This window comes from Lethenteron reissneri, chromosome 61 (assembly GCF_015708825.2).
Source record: "Lethenteron reissneri isolate LAM-NWPU_2019-01 chromosome 61, ASM1570882v1, whole genome shotgun sequence".
In the NCBI taxonomy this organism is placed as follows: Eukaryota; Metazoa; Chordata; class Hyperoartia; order Petromyzontiformes; family Petromyzontidae; genus Lethenteron; species Lethenteron reissneri.
Genome location: NC_083839.1, coordinates 7740245 through 7763780, shown reverse-complemented (window position 1 = coordinate 7763780; position 23536 = coordinate 7740245). Strand labels below are relative to the sequence as shown.

The 23536-nt window shown below is 55.6% G+C and overlaps 1 protein-coding gene across 1 annotated transcript in view; it reads left to right on the top strand.

The window, feature by feature from the left end:
• The window catches only part of LOC133358278 (macrophage mannose receptor 1-like), a 45527-nt gene extending 26538 nt beyond the window's left edge, over positions 1-18989 (top strand). Inside the window, exons 20-28 of the mRNA XM_061576515.1 lie at positions 2727-2872; positions 10443-10554; positions 12633-12784; positions 13620-13725; positions 15861-16090; positions 16572-16740; positions 17272-17424; positions 17980-18096; positions 18748-18989. Of these exons, the coding sequence (XP_061432499.1) occupies positions 2727-2872; positions 10443-10554; positions 12633-12784; positions 13620-13725; positions 15861-16090; positions 16572-16740; positions 17272-17424; positions 17980-18096; positions 18748-18989 (1427 nt within the window). The remainder of the gene's footprint in view (positions 1-2726; positions 2873-10442; positions 10555-12632; positions 12785-13619; positions 13726-15860; positions 16091-16571; positions 16741-17271; positions 17425-17979; positions 18097-18747) is intronic.
• Positions 18990-23536: the final 4547 nt, after the last annotated feature.

Below are 23536 nucleotides of genomic sequence, written 5' to 3'. Positions count from 1 at the left end.
GAGGGGGGTTAGGGGTAGGCGGAGTTTAGTGAGCAGCACTCCACTCCTCCTACAGTACACACCTCCTACCCTTAACCCTCTCTCTATCTCTCCTCCCTGGCTCCTCCCCCACTCTCTTCCCTATATAGCCTCGTGTCACGGCAGCCCTTTTGCCCACTTCAGCAATTGTCGGGTGGTGGAGGGTTACGACACATTTATAAATAACGCGATCTAAACCCAAAAACGTTGATTATGAATTGTTTCTTGCTGTGGTCGTCCCACCTGATGACGGACGTTTGTGTTGCGCCCGAAACGTCGACATTTAATTTATTTTCTACCTACGTGACCGGCTACATTTGCAACAAAGGAGAAACGCTATCAGGGCAAATGGAGCCCATCAATGTTTGCAGACTACTGCTGGACAGTGACAAGAGGCGTTCCATTTAATGAATACAAGAGACAAGCCAAGAAGCGCTGAGTAGACACCGAATAAGGACTAAACTATGTGCTTATATACACATAATAGTTTTTTGCCTTTTGTTTCATAATAAATTGTAAGTATATAACCCTTTTGCTGATTTTTTAAGTGTTACAAGTGTAACGGGTTCCGGAGACACTTGTAGAGGTAACTTCTTTATTACAATACAACACTCCAACAGTCCAACTCTCCAACAGTCCTGATACTCTGTTACAGCCTAGGTACACAGCCTAGATACTCTACTCTGGCTACGCTCCGGAACTCGCCCTCACAAGGTCGTAGAGTCGGGAGTTCCAGAGTCCCAGCGCTGGCTCTCACAGCATCCCAGGGTCTTCAGATGGCTGGTCGTGGGTCTTGGGTCTTGAGTTACAACTGGGCCCCGATTGTCCAGGGAGCTCTTCTTTTATGCCTGGTCCAACAAGGGGTGGGGCCGTGTGCGCCACCAGACATCCCACAGAGCACACACAGCCCCCCCCCCCCCCGTTGGCGGCGCCCAGAGGCTTAAGCGTCTGGACCCCCTGGGAACCCAGCGCCTGGCGCCCAGAGGCTTAAGCGTCTGGACCCGCCCGGGAACCCAGAGCCCCCAGCAGCCCCTCCCTTCTTATGTCACTACACATGAACAGGACGGATGATATGTTATGTAAAGCAACTATAAAGACATGAACAGACCTAGGTTTGAAATTTACTAGTAAAACTCTACTATCTATTCTAGATTTGAAGTTTTCGTGACTGCAAGGATCCATACTCTTTGGTTCTTTCGGTAAAGTCACGTAGGTGAAAAAATAAGAATAAAAATAGAAATAATCAAACTAAATCGCAAAAATATGGAACGCTTCACGAATGACACGCAAATTCGTGAAGCGTTCCATATTTTTGTGATTTAGTTTGATTATTTGTATTTTTTCACCTACGTGACTTTACCGAAAGAACCAAAGAGTAACTATACTATCTACACAATATACATAGACGTGAAATGTAAAAACATAAATATCTTCAGAACAGTAGCCAATCAGTTGGTTTGTCATTTTTGAAATTCAGAACGTCAAAATCCATAATAAACAGCACATTTCATTTCTGAAGCAGACGCCGATTAACAAATTGGAGACCAGTCTTATTCGGCGGCTTCGGGGATGCCGGATTTCTAAACACGCCGGATAATCACTACATCATCGTTACTTGAAATAGCAAATTTGTGCACATTCTTGCATAACATTAAATGTTAGGTGTTGTGTGTGTTTTTGCGTGTGTTTTAAAACGTTTTTACTATGTGACATTGGCACAAATAAGCATACAAATAGACAAAAATAAATTTGCAACTGTAAAAAGTTCCTGTATTTACTGTACCGAACTTACCACTCCAATCTCGAAGACTCTGCACGATGGGGCGATGTTCGTAGCACCACTACGTAGCCGCCCTTTGGCGTTAGTTCCAAGTTCATTTAGTTCAAGTTCATTTAGCCTCTGGGCTGACACTGCTAGTCAGACGAGGCCCTAAAGAAGGCTGCTACTGTCACTGGTGTAGGCCAATCAATTTCAAAGACAACGCCATTGATTATTATCAGAGCGTGTTTGTTTGGAAGTTCACCAGAAGGAACCTGTGTGGTTAATGCGAACTTGATCCCTTGCAAAAAGGTTTCTATTTGGTGTTTGAACATCTTAACACCTTTTTGGTTCTTTCGGTAAAGTCGCAATACAATTCTCACGACGTTGCGGCCACAACGCAAGCAGCCGTCTTCACCTGAGGACGGCTGCTTGCGTTGTGGCCGAAACGTCGTGAGAATTATTTAATTATGTTTTATTTTTATTATTTATTTCCATTCTACGTGACTTTACCAAAATAACCAAGAAGATGAATCCCTGCAGTCACGAAAGCTTTAAATCGAAATCTTAACACCTTTTGTTTTAAATTTTCCAGAAAGGGTGAACACTGATTATGTTTTTATTATTTTTGTCACACACCACTACGCTCTTGTTTCAACACAACCACGACGTGTTTGACGATCGCCGGACTCGTTTACAGCATTTGGAGCAGTTTCTCCCGGTTTCCCCGGCATCGGCCCGGGACTGCCGGATGAAATGTTAGAAGCTGCCGGATAAGCGCGCGGTGCTGGATTATAATCGATGATCAACTGGCGGCTTCGTAGTTTTTAGGGGGCCCCCTTTCCCTCCGGCCTTTTTACACAAAACTTACGACGTGGGGTGCATGCGGTGTGGCGGTGGGTGCGTGGGGGTGGCGATTGCCCCGCTCGGTTTTCTGCGGCTGGCGCAGGGAAATGGAACGACATCAACTGCGGCGTGCCCCTGGTGTTCATCTGCGAGCGCAACAACGCGTCGGCCGCGGGGCTTCCCACGCTCCCCCCCACCGCCCCCACTGCCGGCGGCTGCCCCTCCGACTGGCTGCCCTTTGGAAACAAGGTACGGGCAAGTTCTCGCGTTACGAAAAATGAAATTTCGTTCCCGGAGACCCGTTTGTAAGTCGAATTGGTTCGTAAGTCGAACCGTTCGTAAGTCTCGCTGGGAACTCAACAGTTGCACCGTGTATTTAAATGCCCGTATGGTTCACATTATGAAAAGCGTTACGGTTCAACATAAAGGGAAGCTTTGTTAAACTCATAAATAAGAAGAAATGTAAAAAAATTATATTTCATGGAAGCTGTTTCGTAAGTGTCATCGTTCCTGAGTGCAGGCGTTCGTAAGTGAGGGCATTCATAAGTCGAGGACCGCCTGTATCTGTTTCTCCCCACGCGAATCGATTGGCAGGGAAGCAGTCTTCCAAATAATGAAAACCCAACATAGCTGCGGCACCCCCTCCTGGAGCACGAGTCCCGGGACTTGGCGTGTGTCTCTCCATGATAGTAATAATAGTAGTAATAATAGTAAATCATAAATTATGACCAAAGTAATTTTCGTGGCGAGTCCTCGATTTACGTTGGGGATGCGTTTCCCCGGAAAACGCAACGTGACGTGAAACAACGGAAATAAAACAATGCACTTCACCACCTAAGATATATTGTCGGCAAGATCACAAATTCCGGTCTTGGGGCCTTTAAATGCCGAGCTCAGCCATGGACATCTCCTAGCTTCGCGAAACACCTAGTAGGGGCGAGTCTTTGAGCTGCAGTGTACCAATGTTTATGCCGATTTAGATATATGTGAAAAGGACTTTGGACGAGGCAAGTATAGTTCAACTCTATCGTTTATTTGCAGATAACGTGCAAACACTTAGAGACCATACGGACCATGCGACACTCCAGGATGCGCCCCGAGCTCTCTCTCGGGCCCCCTATATGTCCTGTATGCCCCCCCCCCTTTTTAGCAGGTTATCCTCTTTCTTCCAATCTCCTTTCCTCTTTATCAACCGTTCCTTGTTAATTATTTAATCTTCCCGCCCCTCCCCTTTGCACCAATCCGATCTGAATCCTGCGATGCCTTCCAATGAGATTGGGGTGGCGGGCGTCGCCCACCAAGCAGTTTGTCAGTGGCTCTGCTACTTTTAAACTGGTGACGTCGTTAAGGCTTCTGGCAGGCTACCCCCCCCCCCCCCCCCCCCCCCCACATACAGACATAGGGTTGGCCGCCAGACCTAAACCCTCACAGATGTACTCATGTCTGATGCGGTTACCACATCTGCGCCTCTATATATGGAACGAAACAGGTGGACTTCTCCTCAAATCTGGCTGTCGCCTGATGAAGCTAGTTGCAATTACTGGCAAAACGTCGTACTCAGATTGTAAATGTTGTGGCTTGGCTCTCCAACACTCCGGTGTGCTGTACTAGTGACGAATTGGCCACGTTCTGTTTACGTGACAACCCTTACTAGTTGGCTGTGTCAGGTAGTGGCGGGTTTTAATGACACGTTTATATATTTACACGATCTAAACAAAAAAAAAAGCTCTTATGTCCGATATGGCTGTTGTTCACAATTGCACCCAATACACAAACAAATATACGTACACATTCCTGAGGGGGAGGTAAAACAAAATTTGGTTAGAAATTTGCAGAGATTTCTTGTTTACATCTAAGTTCCGAAAAAATATGACGAAAGATACCCAAAAGGATGTCCTGTAACAACTTTAAATCTAACAAGTTAATTTAGAGTACTGGCCAGGGATAGCGGCCTAGATTGCACCTAGCGAGGTTAGTACAATGGCGATGTTGTACAGTGTACAGTGTGGCGCCATCTTGTGGTGCTGGTGGTGCGTCTCCTCGTCGATGCACTGCGTGTGGTGGTGGTGCGGCTGTCGTTGAAGCGCTGCGTGTGGTGGTGGTGGTGCGACTGTCGTTGAAGTGCTCCGTGTGGTGGTGGTGGTGCGGCTGTTGTTGAAGTGCTCCATGTGGCGGTGGTGGTGCGACTGTCGTTGAAGTGCTCCGTGTGGTGGTGGTGGTGCGACTGTCGTTGAAGTGCTCCGTGTGGTGGTGGTGGTGCGGCTGTTGTTGAAGTGCTCCATGTGGCGGTGGTGGTGCGGCTGTCGTTGAAGTGCTCCGTGTGGTGGTGGTGGTGCGACTGTCGTTGAAGTGCTCCGTGTGGTGGTGGTGCGACTGTCGTTGAAGTGCTCCGTGTGGTGGTGGTGGTGCGGCTGTAGTTGAAGTGCTCCGTGTGGTGGTGGTGCGACTGTCGTTGAAGTGCTCCGTGTGGTGGTGGTGGTGCGGCTGTTGTTGAAGTGCTCCGTGTGGCGGTGGTGCGGCTGTCGTTGAAGTGCTCCGTGTGGTGGTGGTGGTGCGGCTGTCGTTGAAGTGCTCCGTGTGGTGGTGGTGCGGCTGTCGTTGAAGTGCTCCGTGTGGTGGTGGTGCAGCTGTCGTTGAAGTGCTCCGTGTGGTGGTGGTGCGACTGTCGTTGAAGTGCTCCGTGTGGTGGTGGTGCGGCTGTCGTTGAAGTGCTCCGTGTGGTGGTGCGGCTGTCGTTGAAGTGCTCCGTGTGGTGGTGGTGCGGCTGTCGTTGAAGTGCTCCTTGTGGTGGTGGTGCGGCTGTCGTTGAAGTGCTCCGTGTGGTGGTGGTGGTGCGGCTGTCGTTGAAGTGCTCCGTGTGGTGGTGCGGCTGTCGTTGAAGTGCTCCGTGTGGTGGTGGTGCGGCGTCCGTTGAAGCGCTGCGTGTGGTGGCAGTGCGGCTGTCGTTGAAGTGCTCCGTGTGGCGGTGGTGGTGCGGCTGTCGTTGAAGTGCTCCGTGTGGTGGTGGTGGTGCGACTGTCGTTGAAGTGCTCCGTGTGGTGGTGGTGGTGCGACTGTCGTTGAAGTGCTCCGTGTGGTGGTGGTGGTGCGGCTGTTGTTGAAGTGCTTCGTGTGGCGGTGGTGCGGCTGTCGTTGAAGTGCTCCGTGTGGTGGTGGTGCGGCTGTCGTTGCAGTGCTCCGTGTGGTGGTGGTGCGGCTGTCGTTGAAGTGCTCCGTGTGGTGGTGATGCAGCTGTCGTTGAAGTGCTCCGTGTGGTGGTGGTGCGACTGTCGTTGAAGTGCTCCGTGTGGTGGTGGTGCGGCTGTCGTTGAAGTGCTCCGTGTGGTGGTGCGACTGTCGTTGAAGTGCTCCGTGTGGTGGTGGTGTGGCTGTCGTTGAAGTGCTCCTTGTGGTGGTGGTGCGGCTGTCGTTGAAGTGCTCCGTGTGGTGGTGGTGCGGCTGTCGTTGAAGTGCTCCGTGTGGTGGTGGTGCGACTGTCGTTGAAGTGCTCCGTGTGCTGGTGGTGGTGCGGCTGTCGTTGAAGTGCTCCGTGTGGTGGTGCGGCTGTCGTTGAAGTGCTCCGTGTGGTGGTGGTGGTGCGGCTGTCGTTGAAGTGCTCCGTGTGGTGGTGGTGCGGCTGTCGTTGAAGTGCTCCGTGTGCTGGTGGTGGTGCGGCTGTCGTTGAAGTGCTCCGTGTGGTGGTGGTGGTGCGGCTGTCGTTGAAGTGCTCCGTGTGGTGGTGGTGCGGCTGTCGTTGAAGTGCTCCATGTGGTGGTGGTGCGGCTGTCGTTGAAGTGCTCCGTGTGGTGGTGGTGCGGCTGTCGTTGAAGTGCTCCGTGTGGTGGTGGTGCGGCTGTCGTTGAAGTGCTCCATGTGGTGGTGGTGCGGGTGTCGTTGAAGTGCTCCGTGTGGTGGTGGTGCGGCTGTCGTTGAAGTGCTCCGTGTGGTGGTGGTGGTGCGGGCTGTCGTTGAAGTGCTCCGTGTGGTGGTGGTGGTGCGGCTGTCGTTGAAGTGCTCCGTGTGGTGGTGGTGCGGCTGTCGTTGAAGTGCTCCCTGTGGTGGTGGTGGTGCGGCTGTCGTTGAAGTGCTCCGTGTGGTGGTGGTGGTGCGGCTGTCGTTGAAGTGCTCCCTGTGGTGGTGGTGGTGCGGCTGTCGTTGAAGTGCTCCGTGTGGTGGTGGTGCGGCTGTCGTTGAAGTTGCTCCATGTGGTGGTGGTTGGTGCGGCTGTCGTTGAAGTGCTCCATGTGGTGGTGGTGGTGCGGCTGTCGTTGAAGTGCTCCGTGTGGTGGTGGTGGTGCGGCTGTCGTTGAAGCGCTGCGTGTGGTGGTGGTGGTGCGGCTGTCGTTGAAGTGCTCCGTGTGGTGGTGGTGCGGCTGTCGTTGAAGTGCTCCATGTGGTGTGGTGGTGGTGCGGCTGTCGTTGAAGTGCTCCATGTGGTGGTGGTGGTGCGGCTGTCGTTGAAGTGCTCCATGTGGTGGTGGTGGTGCGGCTGTCGTTGAAGTGCTCCGTGTGGTGGTGGTGGTGCGGCTGTCGTTGAAGTGCTCCGTGTGGTGGTGGTGGTGCGGCTGTCGTTGAAGTGCTCCGTGTGGTGGTGGTGCGGCTGTCGTTGAAGTGCTCCATGTGGTGGTGGTGCGGCTGTCGTTGAAGTGCTCCATGTGGTGGTGGTGCGGCTGTCGTTGAAGTGCTCCATGTGGTGGTGGTGCGGCTGTCGTTGAAGTGCTCCATGTGGTGGCAGTGCGGCTGTCGTTGAAGTGCTCCGTGTGCTGGTGGTGGTGCGGCTGTCGTTGAAGTGCTCCGTGTGGTGGTGGTGCGGCTGTCGTTGAAGTGCTCCGTGTGGTGGTGGTGGTGCGGCTGTCGTTGAAGTGCTCCGTGTGGTGGTGGCGGTGCGGCTGTCGTTAAAGTGCTCCGTGTGGTGGTGGTGGTGCGGCTGTAGTTGAAGTGCTCCGTGTGGTGTGGTGGTGCGGCTGTCGTTGAAGTGCTCCGTGTGGTGGTGGTGGTGCGGCTGTCGTTGAAGTGCTCCGTGTGGTGGTGGTGGTGCGGCTGTAGTTGAAGTGCTCCGTGTGGTGGTGGTGGTGCGGCTGTCGTTGAAGTGCTCCGTGTGGTGGTGGTGGTGCAGCTGTCGTTTGAAGTGCTCCGTGTGGTGGCAGTGCGGCTGTCGTTGAAGTGCTCCGTGGGTGGTGGGTGCGGCTGTAGTTGAAGTGCTCCGTGTGGTGGCGGTGCGGCTGTCGTTGAAGTGCTCCGTGTGGTGGTGGTGGTGCAGCTGTCGTTGAAGTGCTCCGTGTGGTGGCAGTGCGGCTGTCTATGGAAGTGCTCCGTGTGGTGGTGGTGCGGCTGTCGTTGAAGTGCTCCGTGTGGTGGTGGTGGTGCGGCTGTCGTTGAAGTGCTCCGTGTGGTGGTGGTGCGGCTGTCGTTGAAGTGCTCCGTGTGGTGGTGGTGGTGCGGCTGTAGTTGAAGTGCTCCGTGTGGTGGTGGTGCGGCTGTCATTGAAGGGCTCCATGTGGTGGCGGTGGTGCGGCTGTCGTTGAAGTGCTCCGTGTGGTGGTGGTGGTGCGGCTGTCGTTGAAGTGCTCCGTGTGGTGGTGGTGGTGCGGCTGTCGTTGAAGTGCTCCGTGTGGTGGTGGTGCGGCTGTCATTGAAGTGCTCCGTGTGCTGGTGGTGGTGCGGCTGTAGTTGAAGTGCTCCGTGTGGTGGTGCGGCTGTCGTTGAAGTGCTCCGTGTGGTGGTGGTGGTGCGGCTGTCGTTGAAGTGCTCCGTGTGGCGGTGGTGGTGCGGCTGTCGTTGAAGTGCTCCGTGTGGTGGTGGTGGTGCGGCTGTCATTGAAGTGCTCCGTGTGCTGGTGGTGGTGCGGCTGTCGTTGAAGTGCTCCGTGTGGTGGTGGCGGTGCGGCTGTCGTTGAAGTGCTCCGTGTTGTGGTGCGGCTGTCATTGAAGCGCTCCGTGTGGTGGCGGTGGTGCGGCTGTCGTTGAAGTGCTCCGTGTGGTGGTGGTGGTGCGGCTGTCGTTGAAGTGCTCCATGTGCTGGTGGCGGTGCGGCTGTCGTTGAAGTGCTCCGTGTGGTGGTGCGGCTGTCATTGAAGCGCTCCGTGTGGTGGCGGTGGTGCGGCTGTCGTTGAAGTGCTCCGTGTGGTGGTGGTGGTGCGGCTGTCGTTGAAGTGCTTTGTGTGGTGGTGGTGGTGCGGCTGTCGTTGAAGTGCTCTGTGTGGTGGTGGTGGTGCGGCTGTCGTTGAAGTGCTCCGTGTGGTGGCGGTGCGGCTGTCGTTGAAGTGCTCCGTGTGGTGGCGGTGCGGCTGTCGTTGAAGTGCTCCGTGTGGTGGTGGTGCGGCTGTCGTTGAAGTGCTCCGTGTGGTGGTGGTGCGGCTGTCGTTGAAGTGCTCCGTCTGGTGGTGGTGGTGCAGCTGTCGTTGAAGTGCTCCATGTGGTTGTGGTGGTGCGGCTGTCGTTGAAGTGCTCCGTGTGGTGGTGGTGCGGCTGTCGTTGAAGTGCTCCGTGTGGTGGCGGTGCGGCTGTCGTTGAAGTGCTCCGTGTGGTGGCGGTGGTGCGGCTGTCGTTGAAGCGCTCCATGTGGTGGTGGTGGTGCGGCTGTCGTTGAAGTGCTCCATGTGGTGGTGGTGCGGCTGTCGTTGAAGTGCTCCGTGTGGTGGCGGTGCGGCTGTCGTTGAAGTGCTCCGTGTGGTGGTGGTGGTGCGGCTGTCGTTGAAGTGCTCCATGTGGTGGTGGTGCGGCTGTCGTTGAAGTGCTCCGTGTGGTGGCGGTGCGGCTGTCGTTGTAGTGCTCCGTGTGGCGGTGGTGGTGCGGCTGTCGTTGAAGTGCTCCGTGTGGTGGTGGTGGTGCGGCTGTTGTTGAAGCGCTGCGTGTGGTGGTGGTGCGGCTGTCGTTGAAGTGCTCCGTGTGGTGGTGGTGCAGCTGTCGTTGAAGTGCTCCGTGTGGTGGTGGTGGTGCGGCTGTTGTTGAAGCGCTGCGTGTGGTGGTGGTGGTGTGGCTGTCGTTGAAGTGCTCCGTGTGGTGGTGGTGTGGCTGTCGTTGAAGTGCTCCGTGTGGTGGTGGTGCGGCTGTCGTTGAAGTGCTCCGTGTGGTGGTGGTGGTGCGGCTGTTGTTGAAGCGCTGCGTGTGGTGGTGGTGGTGCAGCTGTCGTTGAAGTGCTCCGTGTGGTGGTGGTGCGGCTGTCGTTGAAGTGCTCCGTGTGGTGGTGGCGGTGCAGCTGTTGTTGAAGCGCTGCGTGTGGTGGTGGTGGTGCGGCTGTCGTTGAAGTGCTCCGTGTGGTGGTGGTGCGGCTGTCGTTGAAGTGCTCCCTGTGGTGGTGGTGCGGCTGTCGTTGAAGTGCTCCGTGTGGTGGTGGTGGTGCGGCTGTTGTTGAAGCGCTGCGTGTGGTGGTGGTGGTGCGGCTGTCGTTGAAGTGCTCCGTGTGGTGGTGGTGCGGCTGTCGTTGAAGCGCTCCATGTGGTGGTGGCGGTGCGGCTGTCGTTGAAGTGCTCCGTGTGGTGGCGGTGGTGCGGCTGTCGTTGAAGCGCTCCGTGTGGTGGTGGTGCGGCTGTAGTTGAAGCGCTCCGTGTGGTGGTGGTGGTGCGGCTGTCGTTGAAGTGCTCCGTGTGCTGGTGGTGGTGCGGCTGTCGTTGAAGCGCTCTGTGTGGTGGTGGTGCGGCTGTCGTTGAAGCGCTCCGTGTGGTGGTGGTGGTGCGGCTGTCGTTGAAGTGCTCCGTGTGGTGGTGGCGGTGCGGCTGTCATTGAAGTGCTCCGTGTGGTGGTGGTGGTGCGGCTGTCGTTGAAGTGCTCCGTGTGGTGGTGGTGGTGCGGCTGTAGTTGAAGTGCTCCGTGTGGTGGTGGTGGTGCGGCTGTCGTTGAAGTGCTACAGGTTCCACTCCAACGAGTCCGAGTGGGACACGTGGATCAACAGTCGCAACGTCTGCCGCACGGCCGGGGGTGACCTGGTCTCCATCACCAACTGGAGGGAACAAGGTCAGCGGGTTTCACCTCCCTCCCCCCGCTCCTTCACTCCTTCTCATCTGCTGCCCCCACTGTCTGGAACTCCCACCCCAACTTCATCCCTCAGCGATCTGCCCTGTCCACTCCACTCCCCCGTTCAAGATCCACCGTGGACGTTACTGGCATCTCCCACCTCATCTCACTCCCCTCCACGCACTCTCCTGCCTCTCCCCTCTCATCTCATTATACTCCACGCACTCTCCTACCTCTCCCCTCTCATCTCACTCCACTCCCCTCCACGCACTCTCCTACCTCTCCCCTCTCATCTCACTCCACTCCCCTCCACGCACTCTCCTACCTCTCCCCTCTCATCTCACTCCACTCCCCTCCACGCACTCTCCTGCCTCTCCCCTCTCATCTCACTCCACTCCCCTCCACGCACTCTCCTGCCTCTCCCCTCTAATCTCACTCCACTCCCCTCCACGCACTCTCCTACCTCTCCCCTCTAATCTCACTCCACTCCCCTCCACGCACTCTCCTGCCTCTCCCCTCTCATCTCATTATACTCCACGCACTCTCCTACCTCTCCCCTCTCATCTCACTCCACTCCCCTCCACGCACTCTCCTACCTCTCCCCTCTAATCTCACACCACTCCCCTCCACGCACTCTCCTGCCTCTCCCCTCTCATCTCATTATACTCCACGCACTCTCCTACCTCTCCCCTCTCATCTCACTCCACTCCCCTCCACGCACTCTCCTACCTCTCCCCTCTCATCTCACTCCACTCCCCTCCACGCACTCTCCTACCTCTCCCCTCTCATCTCACTCCACTCCCCTCCACGCACTCTCCTGCCTCTCCCCTCTAATCTCACTCCACTCCCCTCCACGCACTCTCCTGCCTCTCCCCTCTCATCTCACTCCACTCCCCTCCACGCACTCTCCTACCTCTCCCCTCTAATCTCACTCCACTCCCCTCCACGCACTCTCCTGCCTCTCCCCTCTAATCTCACTCCACTCCCCTCCACGCACTCTCCTACCTCTCCCCTCTCATCTCACTCCACTCCCCCTCCACGCACTCTCCTGCCTCTCCCCTCTCATCTCACTCCACTCCCCTCCACGCACTCTCCTACCTCTCCCCTCTAATCTCACTCCACTCCCCTCTACGCACTCTCCTACCTCTCCCCTCTCATCTCACTCCACTCCCCTCCACGCACTCTCCTACCTCTCCCCTCTAATCTCACTCCACTCCCCTCCACGCACTCTCCTACCTCTCCCCTCTAATCTCACTCCACTCCCCTCCACGCACTCTCCTACCTCTCCCCTCTCATCTCACTCTACTCCCCTCCACGCACTCTCCTGCCTCTCCCCTCTCATCTCACTCCACTCCCCTCCACGCACTCTCCTGCCTCTCCCCTCTCATCTCACTCCACTCTTCTCCACGCACTCTCCTGCCTCTCCCCTCTCATCTCATTATACTCCATGCACTCTCCAACCTCTCCCCTCTCATCTCACTCCACTCCCCTCCACGCACTCTCCTGCCTCTCCCCTCTCATCTCACTCCACTCCCCTCCACGCACTCTCCTGCCTCTCCCCTCTCATCTCACTCCACTCCCCTCCACGCACTCTCCTACCTCTCCCCTCTAATCTCACTCCACTCCCCTCCACGCACTCTCCTGCCTCTCCCCTCTCATCTCACACCACTCCCCTCCACGCACTCTCCTGCCTCTCCCCTCTCATCTCATTATACTCCACGCACTCTCCTACCTCTCCCCTCTCATCTCACTCCACTCCCCTCCACGCACTCTCCTGCCTCTCCCCTCTCATCTCACTATACTCCACGCACTCTCCTACCTCTCCCCTCTCATCTCACTCCCCTCCATGTAACTCCCATACCTCTCCCCCGTCATTTTGCTCAAACACTGAGTACTGCACCTGGTGCGGTGAGTAAATATCACCGCCGGGGCAGACAAAAATCAGCCGTGGTGCTGTCTACACAACTCCACTCGTGCGCTACGTCGCCCTTCATGGGCGCATCGCTCGCAGCACTCGCCCTAACGACCTATATGGATGGGGGGGGGGGGGGGGCGGGCGGTCTTTGTCTCTGTCGCAGCCTTCATTGTCAGCAACCTGGCCGCGGTGAACGGCAGAATGTGGATCGGCCTCAACGATCGAAACATGGAGGGGCGCTTCCTGTGGACCAGCGGCGTGCCCGTCCTCTTCACCAACTGGGCCCCGAAGTCTCCACGATCGACCCACAGCAGGGTACGGATTCTCGCCGCCCCACCCTGCCTCGTCTCGGGGTCGGGGACGCGCGAACGCAGCTTGTTTGTTGCGGAGGTCCGCGATTCGAATCCAGTTAATACCGCGGTGCGGTGCGGTATTAACCGTTGCATTTATGCCGTTACTGCTATGCGCCGTCTCCTTCGCTCGTGGCGAACGTGAAACATCCCCGTGACGGCCGTTCGCAAAACAAAAGTTGGCCGTTGTGTGCTTGGCAGTCGCGGTCCAAATTAGAAAGAAGAAACAAAAATCGCGCAGCTAATTTGACTCGATTGGGATTGATCTCCCGTCGCGACTCCCCGTTGTGCCGCTTCGATCGGCGCTGTTTAATCACAGCGGTCACTTCGCATGCACCCCTCAATCTCGGTGGCGGGGTGGTGGCGGTGTGGTGGTGTATGATGGTGGTGGTGGTGGTGGTTTTGTTGGTGTGGTGGTGTTGTTGGTGTGGTGATGGTGGTGGGATGGTGGTGGGATGATGTTGGTGTGATGGTGGTGGTGTATTGGTGTTGGAGGTGTAGTGCGGTGGTGCATTTAGCGCTCTGCGTTACGAACCCGGCGAATCGGATTCGATTCCCGCTCATTGCTAACGTCATGGATAATTATAAGCAGCAGTCGTGGGCCGTCCCGAGTTTGAATCGGCCTCATATGAGTGCCTGATGCGGAGCCGGGGCGTGGTGGTGCCGGTCACCCACCCCCTCGTGTACCACAGTGCCGGCCTTCATAGGTGCTGCTACTCGCTTACAGCACTTGCTCCAAAACTATTACGAGGCTATATGAGCGATGTTTGTCTCTGTCGTGGTGGTGGTGGTGGGGACAGCAAGACTGCGCTCTGCTGCTGGCCACCAGCAAGATGGAGGCCGTGGGGCAGTGGGAGGACGTGCACTGCGATGGGAAGCACGGCTTCATCTGCACGCAGAACAAAGGTGCAAGGCATTCCCTGGGGCACGGGGCCTGTTGTTCACCACTAGGGCCTGTTCACCACTAGGGCCTGTTCACCACTAGGGCCTGTTCATCACTAGGCCCTGTTCATCACTAGGACCTGTTCACCACTAGGCCCTGTTCACCACTAGGCCTTGTTCACCACTAGGCCCTGTTCATCACTGGGGCCTGTTCACCACTAGGCCCTGTTCACCACTAGGCCCTGTTCACCACTAGGCCCTGTTCACCACTAGGCCTTGTTCACCACTAGGCCCTGTTCACCACTAGGCCTTGTTCACCACTAGGGCCTGTTCATCACTAGGCCCTGTTCATCACTAGGCCCTGTTCATCACTGGGGCCTGTTCACCACTAGGCCTTGTTCACCACTAGGCCTTGTTCACCACTAGGGCCTGTTCACCACTAGGCCTTGTTCATCACTGGGGCCTGTTCATCACAAGGCCCTGTTCACCACTAGGCCCTGTTCACCACTTTGGCCTGTTCATCACTAGGCCCTGTTCATCACTAGGCCTGTTCATCACTAGGCCTTGTTCACCACTTGGGCCTGTTCACCACTAGGCCCTGTTCATCACTAGGCCTTGTTCATCACTAGGCCTGTTCATCACTAGGCCCTGTTCACCACTAGGCCCTGTTCATCACTAGGCCTTGTTCACCACTAGGCCCTGTTCACCACTAGGCCCTGTTCATCACTAGGCCTTGTTCATCACTAGGCCTGTTCATCACTAGGCCTTGTTCACCACTAGGGCCTGTTCACCACTAGGCTTTGTTCACCACTAGGCCTTGTTCATCACTAGGCCTGTTCATCACTAGGCCTGTTCATCACTAGGCCTTGTTCACCACTAGGGCCTGTTCACCACTAGGCCCTGTTCACCACTAGGCCTTGTTCACCACTAGGGCCTGTTCACCGCTAGGCCCTGTTCACCACTAGGCCCTGTTCATCACTAGGCCTTGTTCATCACTAGGCCTGTTCATCACTAGGCCTTGTTCATCACTAGGCCCTGTTCACCACTAGGCCCTGTTCACCACTAGGCCTTGTTCATCACTAGGCCTTGTTCACCACTAGGCCTTGTTCATCACTAGGGCCTGTTCACCACTAGGCTTTGTTCACCACTAGGCCTTGTTCACCACTAGGCCCTGTTCACCACTAGGCCCTGTTCACCACTAGGCCCTGTTCACCACTAGGCCCTGTTCACCACTAGGCCCTGTTCACCACTGGGCCTTGTTCACCACTAGGCCCTGTTCACCACTAGGCCCTGTTCATCACTAGGCCTTGCTCACCACTAGGCCCTGTTCACCACTAGGCCCTGTTCACCACTAGGCCCTGTTCACCACTAGGCCCTGTTCACCACTAGGCCCTGTTCACCACTAGGCCCTGTTCATCACTAGGCCCTGTTCATCACTAGGCCTTGTTCACCACTAGGCCCTGTTCACCACTAGGCCCTGTTCATCACTAGGGCCTGTTCACCACTAGGCCCTGTTCACCACTAGGCCTGTTCACCACTAGGCCCTGTTTATCACTAGGCCTTGTTCACCACTAGGCCCTGTTCACCACTAGGCCTTGTTCACCACTAGGCCCTGTTCACCACTAGGCCCTGTTCACCACTAGGCCCTGTTCACCACTAGGCCCTGTTCATCACTAGGCCTGTTCATCACTAGGCCTTGTTCATCGATAGGGCCTGTTCATCACTAGGTCCTGTTCACCACTGGGGCCTGTTTATTACTGGGGCCTGTTCACCACTAGGCCTTGTTCACCACTGGGGCCTGTTCACCACGAGGGCACAGGGCATTGCTCGAGGGAGCTAATTTGACAGGGAGGTTTTTCCGACCAGATATTTTGACTCAACTGTTTGTCTCTTTTGGGTCAGGTCGTCGTGTAGGCACAATGTAAAATTACGACAGCCCTCTACCACCCAGCGACAGAGCCAATCAAACAAAGTTGCCACGTGGGTACACGTGCTCCGGATGATTTGGCTCTCCCATCCATGCTGCATCTATGGGACGCAGCAGCGCCCTCCTCCGTGACGACGACGATGACAGCCACGCAGAGCCGTAAGAACGACGTGGGCCCTGTACCCACTACGGACGGCCTTCCTGCCGACCGCCCCCGCCCCTGTCCCGCCAGACCCATTGCTGCCGAACCGGGAGCAAGCGGTTCCGTTGGCCGGCTTCATGCGTTTTGGCGACGCCGAGTTCCGGGTGCTGGAGGCGCCCCTTGGCTGGACGGCGGCGCGGTCGGCGTGCCGGGCACAGCGGGCGGACGTGGCAAGCGTTGTGAGCCCCTACGAGCAGGCCATGCTCGCCCTCATTGTCCACCTCACGAGGCCGCTCTGGATCGGGCTCAACGGGAACCTGGTCAGTCCTGGCAAGGGGTGGCTGTTGTGTCAATTAATATGATTATTATCGGCTGGACCGATAATAATGTTGTTGTAATAATGATGCGATTTGTGACAGGCGCACGCGCGCGATATTTTGCGACAGTCGAGAGACCATGACTCTAAGGTGCGGAGTGGGGCCTTTAAGAAAGAGGTGGGGCCTTCAAGTGTCTCTTTAAAGTCTGTGCACAACGGTGCTGCTGTGAATGCACAACAGGATAATGGGGGGGGGGGGGGAGAGGCAGGAGAGTGCACGACATCCACTGGTCCGCGTGGGTTGCCAGGCGACAGGTGCGCTGTGTTGACGGGGGTCGCGATGATGCCTGGGATCAGGGGGACAAGCGACCCCTCGCCCGCCCAACGCAGCAGCAGCAGCAGCTTGCCCCCGCACCGTCGCCCTCCACGGGGCTCCCACTGTGCCTCTCCCTCCGTCCCCCTCCCTCTGCATGACTGCACCGCAGACCGGCGGCGACTTTGGCTGGACCGATGGCTGGCCGACCTCGGTGACCTACTGGGCGCCGGAGCAGCCGGCGGACGCTGGGAGCTGCGTGGCCGCGGCACAGAATCAGGGCCTCTGGACCGTCGCCAACTGCAGCAGCAAAATGCCCGTGCTTTGCAAGAAGTGGCACGGTGCCAACCGCACCACGACGCCCGCTCGCATGCCCGCACGCCCACCTGCACGCCCGCCCGCTCGCTCGGCCGCCCGCTCGCTCGCTCGCTCGCTCGCCCGCTCGCTCATCTGCCCTTTTGCACGCCCGCTCGCACGCCCGCCCGCTCACCCGCACGCTCGCCCACACGCTCGCCCGCACACTCGCCTGCCTGCTTGCCCACCCGCTCGCTCACCCACCCGGTATCGCCGCGTTTAGGCGTTCACAGTGATTTAGCGAAAACCCGGTGGTGGTTGTTGTATCTCGAATATATGTTAAAAAAAGTACACGTCCACCGAGGAGATGCAGCGATGGCGAGATCCGTTTGCGTGCGGGGCGGATCGTTGCATCGCAGGATGCTTGAGAAGTGGTAGTGGCGGCTCAGTGGAAGGAGGCCGGTGGATTCATCACGGCTAATGACGACGACGACGACGATGATGTACTCTGCGGCCTTCACGCTGTTCTGTCGAGTTATTTGATCCGTGTGCACCTCCCGACCCCCGGCACATGCCAGTCAAGCCACCGACGGTCCCTCCCGAGGTGGAGGGACGCTGCCCGGAGGATCCGAAGGGGACGGCGTGGGTCCCGTTCCGCAGCAGCTGCTACCTCTTCCAGAGCAGCAAGACCATCACCTGGTCGTACGCCATCCTCATCTGCAACCGCCTAGGTGACCTGCTAGCAACCGCGCAACCGCAACATCCAGCGCAACCGCACGTCCGCAGTTGAGCAACCGCAGCGATGGCTGCAACCGCGAGCACGACTCAACCGCAGCGGCCAAATGCCCGTGCTCTGCTGGAACTGATCGTTTTCCAGGGCAGGTCTCACGGCATCGACACTGGAGCTACCCCGAGCAGTGGGGGGGGGGGGGGCTACGCAGGCAATGGGGAGGGACTACCCCGAGCAGTGGGGAGGGGCTACCCGAGCAGTGGGGAGGGGCTACCCGAGCAGTGGGGAGGGGCTACCCGAGCAGTGGGGAGGGGCTACCCGAGCAGTGGGGAGGGGCTACCCGAGCAGTGGGGAGGGGCTACCCGAGCAGTGGGGAGGGACTACCCGAGCAGTGGGGAGGGGCTACCCCAAGTAATGGGGGGGGGGGTCTACCATAGTAGTGGGGGGGAGTCTATGCAGGCAATGGGGGGGGAGCTACCCTGAGTAGTGGGGGGGGGGGGGTGCCTCTGCCATGACGGGCGAGCGGAGGGGCTGATCTGGTGCGTTGCCTCCCCAGGAGGGAGGCTCGCGACGGTGAACGACCACGTGGAGCACAGCTTCATCGTGGACAACGTGAAGCAACTCAGCGACCAGGTGGCCGGCATGTGGATCGGCATGTTCAAGAACCAGGAAGGTGAGGGGCGGCCGCGGGACTCGCGGACCCGCAGGCCTGGTCGTCGCTCTCGCCACGGCGTTGCTGGCAGAAACGGCGTTGGCGGCAGCCACGGCGTTGCCGGCAGCAACGGCGTTGCCGGCAGCAACGGCGTTGGCGGCAGCAACGGCGTTGCCGGCAGCAACGGCGTTGCCGGCAGCAACGGCATTGGCGGCAGCCACGGCGTTGGCGGCAGCAACGGCGTTGCCGGCAGCAACGGCGTTGGCGGCAATCCCTAACGGGGGCGCTTGGCAGAGACGCCACGAGGACATTTGGGTGTGCGTCGTCGTCATCGCCGCCGCCTTCGTGTAAATTTGGGTGTCCTCGCGGCGAATCGGCACCAGCAGGCTGGAGCGCACCACATCACTGTCACCACGTCACCACATCACCACGTCACCACATCACCGCGTCACAACATCGTCGCCACATCTCTGTTACGAACGGAAAGTTAAAGACAGCCCACAGCGTTGCGATGGTGGTCCATGAAACCCAACCTATGGACCCACGTCGTTAACCCAATGGAGACTCCCCGAGACCCATAGAGACTCCGTTTTCCGCCCAGTCACGTCTTCCCATTTCCCCTGTGGCCCCCCGCCCCCCCTCACCCCCAACTCCCACCCCTGCCGCCATCAGGAGAGTTGCTGTGGATGGACAACGCTCCCGTGAGGTTCACGCACTTTGAACACGACCACAACTGGCACAGTCCGCTGGAGTACTGCACCTACGTGGACACAAGAGAGTGGAGCTGGAAGATGGACCCGTGCTATCGGTTGCGGGGATACGTGTGCGAGGCCCCTAAAGGTAGCCCCCTCGAGTTGGCGCATCAGCGCCGCGGCGGTCGCGTAGATGTAACCAGCAACATGGTGGTCGTGTAGATGTAACTGTGTCACGGTGGTTGTGTAGATGTAACTGTGTCACGGTGGTTGTGTAGATGTAACCGTGTCACGGTGGTTGTGTATATGTAACTGTGTCACGGTGGTTGTGTAGATGTAACTGTGTCACGGTGGTTGTGTAGATGTAACCGTGTCACGGTGGTTGTGTATATGTAACTGTGTCACGGTGGTTGTGTAGATGTAACTGTGTCACGGTGGTTGTGTAGATGTAACCGTGTCACGGTGGTTGTGTAGATGTAACCGTGTCACGGTGGTTGTGTAGATGTAACTGTGTCATGGTGGTTGTGTAGATGTAACTGTGTCACGGTGGTTGTGTAGATGTAACCGTGTCACGGCGGTCGTGTAGATGTAACCGTGTCACGGTCGTTGTGTAGATGTAACTGTGTCACGGTGGTTGTGTAGATGTAACCGTGTCACGGTGGTTGTGTAGATGTAACCGTGTCACGGTGGTTGTGTAGATGTAACCGTGTCACGGTGGTTGTGTAGATGTAACTGTGTCACGGTGGTTGTGTAGATGTAACTGTGTCACGTGGTTGTGTAGATGTAACTGTGTCACGGTGGTTGTGTAGATGTAACTGTGTCATGGTGGTTGTGTAGATGTGACCGTGTCACGGTGGTTGTGTAGATGTAACTGTGTCACGGTGGTTGTGTAGATGTAACTATGTCACGGTGGTTGTGTAGATGTAACTGTGTCACGGTGGTTGTGTAGATGTAACTGTGTCACGGTGGTTGTGTAGATGTAACTGTGTCACGGTGGTTGTGTAGATGTGACCGTGTCACGGTGGTTGTGTAGATGTAACTGTGTCACGGTGGTTGTGTAGATGTAACCGTGTCACGGTGGTTGTGTAGATGTAACTGTGTCACGGTGGTTGTGTAGATGTAACCGTGTCACGGTGGTTGTGTAGATGTAACCGTGTCACGGTGGTTGTGTAGATGTAACCGTGTCACGGTGGTTGTGTAGATGTGACCGTGTCACGGTGGTTGTGTAGATGTAACTGTGTCACGGTGGTTGTGTAGATGTGACCGTGTCACGGTGGTTGTGTAGATGTAACTGTGTCACGGTGGTTGTGTAGATGTAACTGTGTCACGGTGGTTGTGTAGATGTAACCGTGTCATGGTGGTTGTGTAGATGTAACCGTGTCACGGTGGTTGTGTAGATGTAACCGTGTCATGGTGGTTGTGTAGATGTAACCGTGTCACGGTGGTTGTGTAGATGTAACCGTGTCACGGTGGTTGTGTAGATGTAACCTTGTCACGGTGGTTGTGTAGATGTAACCGTGTCACGGTGGTTGTGTAGATGTAACCGTGTCACGGTGGTTGTGTAGATGTAACTGTGTCACGGTGGTTGTGTAGATGTAACTGTGTCACGGTGGTTGTGTAGATGTAACCGTGTCACGGTGGTTGTGTATATGTAACTGTGTCACGGTGGTTGTGTAGATGTAACTGTGTCACGGTGGTTGTGTAGAGGTAACTGTGTCACGGTAGTTGTGTAGATGTAACTGTGTCACGGTGGTTGTGTAGATGTAACTGTGTCACGGTGGTTGTGTAGATGTAACCGTGTCACGGTGGTTGTGTAGATGTAACTGTGTCACGGTGGTTGTGTAGATGTAACTGTGTCACGGTAGTTGTGTAGATGTAACTGTGTCACGGTGGTTGTGTAGATGTAACTGTGTCACGGTAGTTGTGTAGATGTAACTGTGTCACGGTGGTTGTGTAGATGTAACTGTGTCACGGTGGTTGTGTAGATGTAACCGTGTCACGGTGGTTGTGTAGATGTAACCGTGTCACGGTGGTTGTGTAGATGTAACTGTGTCATGGTGGTTGTGTAGATGTAACTGTGTCACGGTGGTTGTGTAGATGTAACCGTGTCACGGCGGTCGTGTAGATGTAACCGTGTCACGGTCGTTGTGTAGATGTAACTGTGTCACGGTGGTTGTGTAGATGTAACCGTGTCACGGTGGTTGTGTAGATGTAACCGTGTCACGGTGGTTGTGTAGATGTAACCGTGTCACGGTGGTTGTGTAGATGTAACTGTGTCACGGTGGTTGTGTAGATGTAACTGTGTCACGTGGTTGTGTAGATGTAACTGTGTCACGGTGGTTGTGTAGATGTAACTGTGTCATGGTGGTTGTGTAGATGTGACCGTGTCACGGTGGTTGTGTAGATGTAACTGTGTCACGGTGGTTGTGTAGATGTAACTGTGTCACGGTGGTTGTGTAGATGTAACTGTGTCACGGTGGTTGTGTAGATGTAACTGTGTCACGGTGGTTGTGTAGATGTAACTGTGTCACGGTGGTTGTGTAGATGTGACCGTGTCACGGTGGTTGTGTAGATGTAACTGTGTCACGGTGGTTGTGTAGATGTAACCGTGTCACGGTGGTTGTGTAGATGTAACTGTGTCACGGTGGTTGTGTAGATGTAACCGTGTCACGGTGGTTGTGTAGATGTAACCGTGTCACGGTGGTTGTGTAGATGTAACCGTGTCACGGTGGTTGTGTAGATGTGACCGTGTCACGGTGGTTGTGTAGATGTAACTGTGTCACGGTGGTTGTGTAGATGTGACCGTGTCACGGTGGTTGTGTAGATGTAACTGTGTCACGGTGGTTGTGTAGATGTACTGTGTCACGGTGGTTGTGTAGATGTAACCGTGTCATGGTGGTTGTGTAGATGTAACCGTGTCACGGTGGTTGTGTAGATGTAACCGTGTCATGGTGGTTGTGTAGATGTAACCGTGTCACGGTGGTTGTGTAGATGTAACCGTGTCACGGTGGTTGTGTAGATGTAACCTTGTCACGGTGGTTGTGTAGATGTAACCGTGTCACGGTGGTTGTGTAGATGTAACCGTGTCACGGTGGTTGTGTAGATGTAACTGTGTCACGGTGGTTGTGTAGATGTAACTGTGTCACGGTGGTTGTGTAGATGTAACTGTGTCACGGTGGTTGTGTAGATGTAACCGTGTCACGGTGGTTGTGTAGATGTAACCATGTCACGGTGGTTGTGTAGATGTAACTGTGTCACGGTGGTTGTGTAGATGTAACCGTGTCACGGTGGTTGTGTAGATGTAACCGTGTCATGGTGGTTGTGTAGATGTAACCGTGTCATGGTGGTCGTGTAGATGTAACCGTGTCACGGTGGTTGTGTAGATGTAACTGTGTCACGGTAGTTGTGTAGATGTAACTGTGTCACGGTGGTTGTGTAGATGTAACTGTGTCACGGTGGTCGTGTAGATGTAACTGTGTCACGGTGGTTGTGTAGATGTAACTGTGTCACGGTGGTTGTGTAGATGTAACTGTGTCACGGTGGTTGTGTAGATGTAACTGTGTCACGGTGGTTGTGTAGATGTAACCGTGTCACGGTGGTTTTGTAGATGTAACCGTGTCACGGTGGTTGTGTAGATGTAACCGTGTCACGGTGGTTGTGTAGATGTAACTGTGTCACGGTGGTTGTGTAGATGTAACTGTGTCACGGTGGTTGTGTAGATGTAACCGTGTCACGGTGGTTGTGTAGATGTAACTGTGTCACGGTGGTCGTGTAGATGTAACCGTGTCACGGTGGTTGTGTAGATGTAACTGTGTCACGGTGGTTGTGTAGATGTAACCGTGTCATGGTGGTTGTGTAGATGTAACCGTGTCACGGTGGTTGTGTAGATGTAACCGTGTCACGGTGGTTGTGTAGATGTAACTGTGTCACGGTGGTTGTGTAGATGTAACCGTGTCACGGTGGTTGTGTAGATGTAACCGTGTCACGGTGGTTGTGTAGATGTAACCGTGTCACGGTGGTTGTGTAGATGTAACCGTGTCACGGTGGTTGTGTAGATGTGACCGTGTCACGGTGGTTGTGTAGATGTAACTGTGTCACGGTGGTTGTGTAGATGTAACGTGTCACGGTGGTTGTGTAGATGTAACTGTGTCACGGTGGTTGTGTAGATGTAACTGTGTCACGGTGGTGTGTAGATGTAACCGTGTCATGGTGGTTGTGTAGATGTAACCGTGTCACGGTGGTTGTGTAGAGTAACCTTGTCACGGTGGTTGTGTAGATGTAACCGGTGTCACGGTGGTTGTGTAGATGTAACCGTGTCACGGTGGTTGTGTAGATGTAACCGTGTCACGGTGGTTGTGTAGATTAACCTGGTGTCACGGTGGTTGTGTAGATGTAACTGTGTCATCGGTGGTTGTGTAGATGTAACGTGTCACGGTGGTGGTGTAGATGTAACGTGTCACGGTGGTTGTGTAGATGTACCGTGCACGGTGTTTGTGTAGATGTAACCATGTCACGGTGGTTGTGTAGATGTAACTGTGTCACGGTGGTTGTGTAGATGTAACCGTGTCACGGTGGTTGTGTAGATGTAACCGTGTCATGGTGGTTGTGTAGATGTAAACCGTGTCATGGTGGTCGTTGTGAATGTAACGTGCACGGTGGTTGTGTAGATGTAACCGGTCACGGTGGTTGTGTAGATGTAACTGTGTCACGGTTGTGTAGATGTAACTGTGTCACGGTGGTTGTGTAGATGTAACCGTGTCACGGTGGTT